Here is a 10,510-nt window from a genome sequence, read left to right on the forward strand (position 1 = left end):
GAGCTACCCAGTCAGTGGGAAGGAACACAGTACCAATCAGAAAGGATAAATTCAGGAAGCATCATTTCTGCTTAGCTCAGCCTTGCTCCCTGGCTGCATTCTTGTCTTCACAGTGGCACAGCTTATCTATCCTAGGGACTTTCACAGCTTTAGAAACACTGCCTATAACTGTAGAAAAACATTCACGGTAAGCAAGATCAGGTACTCCAAAATATAGATGCTGCATGTCTGTAACAGAGCATCATGTAAACAAGCAATTCAGCTATCTCCAAAGAGTGACAACACCAGTTCCAGTTTGCAGAAAAAGCTGTGAGGACAGCTATGCCAGGTCAAGTTCAGAAGTCACGTTGTCCCATATTCTCTCTCTGATATCAACCACTAACATGTGCTCAGGGGAAGACTGTGAGAAAAGAGAATGTTTTCCCTGCTCTTCACCTTGTTGCACCTTTGCAGACCTCACAATCAGTGTCTTGGCAGCCTGTGGTGGTTCCCTCTAGACCATAAAGTGTACTTGCCACTGATGAGTCCACACATTCCATAAATTCCTTGATATCTTTTTGAATCCATCCATACCTTTACCACTGAATGATGCAGAGGCCAACAAATCCCACAGTTTAATTTTTTGTTATGTGAAAAAATACTTCCTTTGGTTTATTTAAAGCACTTTTTTAAAGAGAAAAGAATGACTACAGCATTGAAAAAAGGGGGAAAACACACATGCATGTATAAAGATACCAAGAACACGTAGCAGAGCTTCTCTTAGCTAAGAAAGTGGAGGTGCTAATTTTGCAAAGCAAACAATTAGGCAGATTTTACACTGGAAAATAAAGGCTTATGCTCTTTTTTTTTTGTTATCTTTTAGTTGAGTGCACGACAAGTAAAGCCACTTGTACGCCAAACAAGCCACACTTGCAGCAATGCAGTACCACAAATTCACATCTTGGTTACCCTCATCTTTCTTCCAGCCACAGACTTCACAACTGACTCTCTACCCTCTGGTAATCTCCTGTCTTGAATCAGATTGGAAGCTCTTTCAGACAGAAGTTGTCTCATGGCTGAATGCAACAGCCCCAGCAGTAGGGAATGTGTCATGATACAAACAACAAGGGCAAAATGGAAGCAACAGCCAAAGCTGCCAGTTCAACTCACAGCCATAGTCTGAGAGCCAGTTAAAATAAAAAGAAGTGGAACAGTCACAGCATAAAATTTACTAAGTAGTAGATAATAATTTTACATTACATAATATGCAATGTTGCATACTATATTAAATCCAGTATTGGGAGCCTCAAATGTTCAACTACTGATCAAGTCCCAAAACCCCATAATGATATTCTATGATACACTGGTGGTTATTCTTACCACCCCCTTTTTTGAAAGAAAAAAGAAAAAAAGATAGTTGGCATTGCTTTTTAGTTGTTCCCTGAAACCTTATCATCTAGACGCTTTTCTTCTTAAAAAAAAAAAATGCAATTTTTCTCATAATTTGCTTTCACATGGTGGAGGTGTAAAGTCAAACATCAAGTACAGCAATAAAGTTGTTGGCAACACCAAAGAGGATGAAGTATAGAAATGTTATATGGGGTAATTAAATGGCCCTGAAAGTTCTTTGCATATCTCTATATATAAGCTTGTCTGACTTAATAAAGAAGCATTTGACAATAGCTTTTTGGCCTCCTGGCTTTGTGCAAGATTTTGCAATCACCTCCAAACAGTCCCAAGATTTCACGGCCTTCTGACCCGGCTATGGGAAGCTGCAGGTACCTGCCTGAGATTCCTCAAAACACAACACATCCAGAAAAAGAAGGTGTGCAAAGCACATACAAGTACAAAGCAGAGAGAAAAGGATTTAGGGAGCATGATGAGCAAGCTGCCCTTTTCTTTCTACAGGTGGGAATCCAACACTTGTAGTTATCGGCAATGGTCTAGCTAAGGGTGTGAGCCAAGCCCAGTTTATCAGCTGATTGCAACTGGTGCCTCAGGGGGAACAGTGTGAGGGTTCCTCAGCTCACTGTGCTACAAGGACAACTCAGAACCCAGAAACAGGCAGGAACTCCCCCCATCCTTCACAAGCCCATGGTTGCAGAAGCACCCAACAGATCTTTAGGGCTGACACTCTGCATGCTGTGCTCTTTGGACATGTTTCATGCATATATAGGGGTGGTGTAGCTGAACAGACAAAAGCACTGCTCCTCCAGCAGCTCCCGTAGCAGGTGGGTATTTCTCCCTTCTGCCACCCTGACTCCTCAGAGCAGGTTTGGAGCTTCAGTGCAGAACAGGTGAGATGTTTCATCATCCACACCCCATCAACCCACACAGGTGGCTAGAAGTTAGCATTGGGCTCACAGGACAAAGAGTGCTCAACCACCCTGTTTTAACTTACAAGCAAGACCAACTGGGGAGTGACTGCCAATTGGCCAGAAAGTGGAAGGGAGGGAGAAGGACAGGAGGGATGATTACCCTGTGACACAAGAGCCTGAGACTTCACAGGATGCTATAGACCAGGAATCTGCCAGCAAAGACTCAGTACAGTAACTCACAAACTACTATTTGCAGCCAATCTCCACGAAGCACTATAAAATAATAACAGTTGCTGATCTACCTCTCTGCACATGCACCTCTCTCTGGGAGCAGACAGACAAGCGGTAAACTCAACACATGTCTAGCACAGGCTTTTTCTGGAACGGCTTAGCAACAGAGCAGCTCTTCCTTTGCACTATCCTAGGTAAACAGAGGATGTTGCTGGTACAAAGTGCCTCAAAGTGGCAGGAACAGCATTATCACTTCAGTGCTGTTTCCTGAAGGATCAATAAGCCAAGACAATCAATTCTTCTGGCTAGTCCTTATTCCCCAGGAGAAGCTGTGGCTCTCATTCCCCATCATTTAACCCTTCACAAACGCTGTAGCAGCTCCATTAATTCTGTCCTCCTTAAACATATATTCCACAAGCCCATGTGCCAGAAGAGACTACAGAGCTGGAAGTAATGTAGCCAGGAGAACATGGTATTGCAGAGAGGTATGGCCCATTACCTCAGCACAGCAATAATACATCTATATACTGCCCTTTGAGCACCTGGAGGCATCCTTACATCCGATTTCTTCATACAAGATCAAAGGTCCCAAAGAAACCATAACTTTACTTCTCTGTGCAGGGAGTATAAAGATACTTTTTTGTGCCAGCAGACACTCACAGAAGGGGGCTGCATAGGCAGTAGATGGCATGGACAGTCATTACAGAGAGTCACAAGAGTAGAGCCTATTTAGAGACACACAAAACTGAAGTTTAATCCTATATAGCAGAAATAGAGTAAGAGGGATAGGGAGGAAGCTCAGGAAGAATTGAAGAATTGTGTGATTATCTGCTATGTAAAAAAGGGAATAGGGGCTACTGGAGGCAAAACACAGAACTGTACTCAGAGCCTGCGGTAACACAAAGCATTTTGCTGTGATCATGCAATTCTCCATAGATGATGGAGAACAGACAAGCAGGAACCCCATTTAAGATGGGCAAAACACATCACATCAGTGAAGGGACTCACCTTAGACTGGACAGGGAGCCTGTGTCAGAGCTAGAATTAAAGAACAACAGTAAAACAAACAGTTTGGTATAAAGATTGGCCATGAATATATTTCAGCTGTACACAGAAGTTTCCACCTAAAAAGCAGTGGGGCTTGGGATAGGTTCCAAGAATGACTTCAGGGTGAGGCATTAGAAAGGATGCTGATGCAAGGAATCTCTTCCTAGCCTATATTTCACTCACAAATCCTTGCTGTCCTCCCACACAAAGACAGCATTAGCCAACGATTATAATCGAGTGCTCCCATACTCTCAGTGCTAGAGACTGTGGATCCAAAAAGTATGACCAAGAAAATCATATTTGCATAAGCTCTTCACCAGTCTACATGCTTTCACATCACCAAAGAGTAAGGTTAAAATCCCCTGTACTAGGCCATGGGGACCTGATGCAACAGGGAAGAACTTTTTATTTAAAGGCAAGCTACCAATGAGAGCAACTGCAATTTTAAAAAGCCTGGGAGACCTGTGGGAAAAGAAAGGCCTGAGGATGGAGAACAAAGCAAACAGAAAGCAAGCTGTCTGGCAGGCCTAGTGGCAGATGTACCCTCTCTTCTCACCCAGAAAGTCACCCTCTAGGTCCTGTGAGCTTTAGAGCAATGTTGATGAAATGCCTGTGCTTTAGTATATGGCTACTGGTCGTTTTCTCAGGCCTACTACAAAGAGGTGATCATGGGAGGCTGGGGAAACAAGAACTTCTGGAGTACATTTGCTGCTGATCCAGCAAACATAATTACAAAGAGAAAGAGAATCTGTTCTGAGAGCAGCGTGAAACTCTTGTGAGCAGGATCATTCACATCTCTCATGGCTGAGGGAAAGGAAAGGGCAGTGACTCCTTAATGAATAAAAATAGCCACTTAAGCTTCCCTCTCATACATGTTGGGCATATGCTTTTCAGTATCCTAATAACAAGATTCAGTTGCAAGTTTTATCCCGTTAGGAAAGGTAATTTCCCCTAAAGACACAACCCCTTTTTCTAGAGACTTTCAAGAGTCCTGAGATTTTAAAACTGTCGTTATTTTCAAGTCATCTTGTCAACAAAACTGTGTGCTTTAAAAGTTTAAAGAGTCACAGTATTTCCTTCCCTGAAATTCCTATACTACTATAAAATAATTTTTTAAGTACTTGTGGCGTGCATGGAGGACAACAAGAACACAGTAGCTTTCTATGTAGCTGTGGAAAAGTTGAAAATCAGTTTTTAGTCCCCCAGTTCTTCATAAACTATATATGCTAGGCAAAGCTGGGCTGAAATGCAGCTACCTTCAGGGTAAACAGCAGCAGGTCATTCATAGGATTCAGCATAGCACCAGAAAGGACAAAAAGAGGAGAAGAAAGAGCATTTTGCCTGAAAGGTCAGCAGGGGAAATATAAGTATAAACTGCTAGGCCATGGCCACAGCAGAATAGGGCAGGAGAGGAAAAGGCTGAGGCAAACAGAAAGGAAACTGGGATGGGTAAGGAGAGGAAGGCAGGAAAAAACATTATACAGTGTTCAGCTCAGCCACAGGTAGATCCTATCTGTTGTGGGTGCCACTTATTAGAGGAAAAGAACACAATTATTATATATTTCAAATGCATTTAATAAAGTACACTCTAGCTGATAGCACTGTCCTCAGCAGGTCCAGGCACAGAGCACAAAGAGAAAGGGGCCTCAGGCATTCACGTCAGGTCGCAGTTTTAAATAATTTTTAAACTACAGCAAGGTGCCAATTCTTACCTCAAGGTGCTGGACCCAGATAGACATGTCAGCAAAAATACCAAGTTCACTATATACAGGATGACCATAGATACACATGGCTCCAGAACCAAACAGTAGCTTACTATTTTGCCAAAGTTTTGAGTAATAAGCCTGGAGCTTCACCTCAACAAGAGTCACAAAGACCAAATTCAGACCTAGTGTGTAGAACACCATTGAATGTTATACTAGAAGTAAGTTAGCCTTCTACCTGCTTGTCTTACCAAAATCAGAAAACCTTTCTGATGGCTTGTACCAAATGTATTTTAAAAAAAACCAAAAGCAGCAAAGTGGGGCAACTCTTGTTGCCAGCACAAAACCCTCTTGTTTTCAAGCTATGCACCTGTGCCATGGGCAAACCAGCCATTTGGGATTTATATAAGATTGTACTCTGTAGATCCTGGAGTACTTTTGTTGGCAGCCATGTATAATTTTACAGGCAGGGAAACTGAGGAACACTGAAATATGACTTGGCCATGTGTCAGAAGACAGCAGGTTTCTATCCCCATTCCTTTTCAGGACCTCTTTACAGAAGAGAGGCAGGATCATGGCACAGTCTTGATTTTGCACACTTCACCTGCTGCAGACAGATTTTCTAAGTCCAAGCTTGGGGCAAAAAAGCCTGCTGCTGGCTAGTTCACAACACACCAGGCCTTAGCAACACAGAGGTCCTCTGCTTGCTGCAGGCAGGCAGGCCTGCTCTTTTTCAGCAACAGCAGGGTCTACCCAAGCATGTGTGATGAACTCATCACAAAAGCAATCAGGCATTAATTTGGTCAATCATTCCTGTGACAGCAAATCCAGTTCTCCAACTAGGCTACTTGAAGCAAGACTCCAACCAAACTGAAGGGCAGAGAAAATGCCTCAAAAGATACCAGTCTACAGAGCAGAAGTAGAACAATTTAGATATTGACCCATCCACACTTCTTTCTCTTTTTTAAGAAAAGGTTATCCAAGAGTTAAGTAGAACCAAAAATAAAATGCATTAAAAAATTAAATTGGGTCTTCCAGGCACTAATAATAAAAAGGCAGCCCACCCTCCAATCCTTCTCATTTAGAAGAGTATTTATTTGGAGTTTCTATTAGGCTGCTGCATGCACTGCATGTATCCTGCTTCACTAAAGAAGAGCCTTTTTGAAGCATCACTTGACTTTGTTTTAAATATCTCGCTACAGTTTCCATTTTAGCTCTGTGAGATGATTATTTTCTCTCACCAAACTGAAGTTATACAGCAGTTGAAAATGCTGATGGCTTAACTGGTTTCCTTTTTTTTTCCCCTCTCCACAGCAGCCCTGAGGGGTTTTAACTCTTTCTGCAGCACTGAAATCCTGCTTTTGGAGTTCAATGTTTAACTCGCGCTGGGAGACTCATAAATATTCGGAGTCACTCTCTCCCTCTCTGTTTGATTAGGAAATGAGCCTTTAACTCAATGTAATCCCCAAGCCATTAACAAAAAAGCCCTCAACAGCTCCACTATTAGAATTTCACTCCTAACCCACAGAGGATTGAATTAGATTAACATAACTACCCGCAATCTGAGTTTATTTTCTGTGCCAGATAGAAATGTGTCTTCAGGAAAGGAAAAGAAGAGAGCGGGAGAGCAAGCATAGCATAATGAAATGTAAAAATAGAGAGATGAGAAATAGATGGACAGATGTACAGGTGAAGTGATAAAAGAGGAGAGAGAGAGCAAGAGCGAGAGATAGCTACACAATCTTTAATAACTGGCTCTTGGCTTTGGGGGTTTTATTCAGAAGGCCCCTAAAAACACAGAATTGTTTCAAGAAGAGTATTTTTTTCCCTGCTGGCGTTTACTCCATATTCTCAGGGATTTACAGTGAGACACCTGAGCATGCTGTACTCCAGACACCTGTGCAGCAGATTTGGCACAGGTTTTATTTATAACTCCCAAGAGATGTCATACTCGGCAATGAGAGGAGGGGTGTGAAGAAGAGAATCTGCATGTCAATCATTACTTTGCAGTCAAAGAAACAAATAAACTAGGGTGAAACAAAAGATGTTTGTTGTTTGGTTTTTTTAACAAATAAAAAAAAAATCATGCAACAGCCCTGTGACAAACTGCACTGTGTAGAATAAGTCAATTTGGAGGTTGATAGGTGCTTAGTCCACAAAACACGAAACATAGTGAAGCAGAAACTAAATAACAAAGACTTCTCTCCATATAATGCATCAAAGTTTTCCCTTTAACCACAGATAACTCCCTCCCTCCAAATAAAAGCGGTCCCATAAACCATTGATTGGTATGCTACAGGACAGTAGGTGCTTGGTTATTTTTTCCAAATGCAGTAATAAAAAGATATGGCTGGTTTAACAGGGGAGAAGACCCACATACAATTGAAAAAGAAGGATAAAGTCCGGCAATTATGTGGACACAACTATTGAATAGTCCAAACAAATTCTTAACACTAAATCTTTTCTAGGTTTATACTTGGAGGACTTCTTTGGGAATGCTCGGATTTCTGCAAAAATGTACAATAAATGAGTTTTTTCAGTAATTCTCGAGCATAGTCGTGCTGATATTTCTGTTTGTGTAGGGAAGAAAAAGATTCAATTTTTATTTTTCAAGCGATAAGATGTCTCTTGGTTTTCAATTTTTAGGGTGGCCTCAGACCAGCTATATGATACATTCTTTGTTAGTTACAGAGTCAGCAATTTTATTTCTTTAATGCCTTTCAGAAAAATCTGCTCTCCCTTTATTACGCAATAACGTTGCATTGTCACAGGGAGGCAATAAATGAAATATAATGCCAAAACAAACAGAAAAGGGACTTAAATAATTTAAATACATTCATTCTTAAGTAAATAAAAAAGCCTTAATAATCAAAACGAAGCTTCCTATGATGAGAATGGTCAGGCTGACAGTTCTGTTTTATTTGGGGGGAGGGGAGCTTCATAGCAAGCGGAGTATTGTAATGATCATTTTGGACATTATTTGTGTATGTAAATTTACTGTGTTTATCCATATTGTCCTAATATTTAGAATTCTAGCTGAAAGATGGAGTATTTACATCAATGGTTAAAAATTTAGAAAGAATTAATTTGCGGTCAGTATTTTTTGTTCCTAGAACTTACCTTTAAAACTTTGAGTGTTATAAAATATACATCAAAGAAATACAAAATAAAGAACTAAAGGAAAAACCTTTTTACAGCCTGTCGCCTTTTTACACTCAGTCCAAGCAATTCAGATATCACGTATTTCTTAGGACTTGATATTTTAACTGTAAGACAGCTCTGCTTTTATTATTCTATTTTTATTAGACACTTCTTCCTCAAAATTATTTTAAGTTTAGCTATATTTTATTTGTTGTTACTTTCAAAAATGGTAAATTGTAAGGGAAAAAGTTTTTAGAACATATATTTCATGAGAAACTTATACTAAAAAACTTAACATACCAAAATTAAAAATTGTAACATTACCATTTTGTGGGGTAGATATTATAAATAAAAGAAATCAAGGAAATTTGTCTTTACTTAAAAATAAATACAGAAACTAAATTTTGTAAAAGATATAACCCAAATCTCAGAGGCAAAAATATAAAAAAAACCCCTCTGTGTTCTGACAAAACGTTATGCTAAAAGCTACTAATAAAGTAAGATTTCTAACTAATTATTGTTTTCCCTCTCTTCATATTCCTGTTAACAAAAATACTCCAAAAATATATCGTTGTTCAAGTATTTTGCATTTTGGCTGCTTTAAAGCAAGCAGCTCGTTGGTGAGAGAGTAAGTTCCTTCTTTGATTGCCACTGAGCTGACTTTGCAAAGACTTGCACCCCTCTTTTGTCATTGAAGAGACTTCAGTTGCTTTGGGACTTTTAAAATTAAAGAAACATCAACTGCTCAATGATAAATGCATTCAGTAAAAGCAAAATTTCATTTCATCTCCCTGCTAAGGAAAGGTTTGATATGAAGCTGGGGTGGGGGGGTGAATGTTGGGTTTTTTAGTAGAGAAAAGGGTGTCGCTTGGTTCTTTTAAGACAGGACTGCTGAAGTTTCCAGGTTTGCCTTTACCAGCACGGGATAAATAGCACCTGTCCTTGGTAAGCCCTTAAGCAGAGTTACGTTATACATTGACCTTTTTGGAATGCCAGCAAACCTGACCGTTTCTATTCCCAAAACAAAACTGTTCCAGTCAAACTTTTATTTGATTATTTCCAGAGGAAAAAGCCACTCTCAGATAGTGAAACTGCCTGATTTCTACAAAGTTCTGAACCAACTCCTCTCCTTGTGGGTCACACTGACCTTCCTGTGACAATGTGAAAATAGAAAAAACAATTATTCCCTTTAACCATATTGAGATGCTGCCATAATTTTAGCCAAGATAAAAGGATTGGTGCAGAGCAACATTTGGATGAAAACAAAACAAAACAAAAACCAACCCCATAAATGCAATAAAATGTAGAAGTTTGCTACTTACATGCTGCGGGCTGAGAGATGAAGCTCGAGGCTGGAGTAGAATTTCCCTTGCCCTCAGGTGTTTCTAATTGCTGATTAAATATCTTTTGGTTCCGCCTGCACCAGCCGACAGTCCCCTCTGCGTCTCTGCCTCTCTTTGTGACTAGGACACAGTACTCCGAGTCCCAACCTATAAATAGATCCCAGCTCTGTGATTGATATAACAGGCAGCTGACAAAAAAAAAAAAAAAAAAAAAAAAGGAGGGGGTAAAAAAAAAGGAAAGAAATAACCAGGTCTTAAGCAAAGCAGCAAAAGCTGGGCTTTTAACTCTGCACTGTGCCCAGGGAGGAGTCCCCCACAGTCACCCGTGGGCATCAGAAAGAGAAAGTGCAAGGCAATTACTTTCCCAGCAGCATTACAGCAACTTGAGGCATGTAAAGCTAGTGAACAAAATTGAATGCACAAAGAAGGAGAGGGAAAGCACAACTGGCAGACTGCATCCAACTCTTTTGCAATTTAACAAAAATAAATGTCATTTTAAAAACAAGTTGGGGATTCTGGCAGAATGAGAGAGGGGTTCAGAGTTGAGTTCTGGGGGCTGATCCAGGCGTGCCTGTATTTCTGCTGCTGAATAAACTAGGGCTAGTGGGTAGGTTAGCAATTTAACAGCTCAGCAGTCTACTTAGGGTATCTGCCCACAAACACTATTTGATGAGGCTGTTCCTGAAAACAAAACTGAGGGCATTGATGGTACCTCCCCTATTGCCTCAGCAGAAGTTACTTAGCACTC

At 40.5% G+C, this 10,510-nt stretch overlaps 1 protein-coding gene across 1 annotated transcript in view; it reads right to left on the reverse strand.

Annotated features, from left to right (window-relative positions):
- Window positions 1–9,794, reverse strand: part of ESRRB (estrogen related receptor beta) — a 134,017-nt gene extending 124,223 nt beyond the window's left edge. The window contains exon 1 of the mRNA XM_035901987.1: window positions 9,742–9,794. Within this exon, the coding sequence (XP_035757880.1) occupies window positions 9,742–9,743 (2 nt within the window). The 5' untranslated portion in view covers window positions 9,744–9,794. The remainder of the gene's footprint in view (window positions 1–9,741) is intronic.
- Between the last annotated feature and the right edge of the window lie 716 nt (window positions 9,795–10,510).

Source organism: Egretta garzetta, unplaced genomic scaffold (assembly GCF_000687185.1).
Source record: "Egretta garzetta isolate BGI_Z169 unplaced genomic scaffold, ASM68718v1 scaffold79, whole genome shotgun sequence".
NCBI lineage: Eukaryota > Metazoa > Chordata > Aves > Pelecaniformes > Ardeidae > Egretta > Egretta garzetta.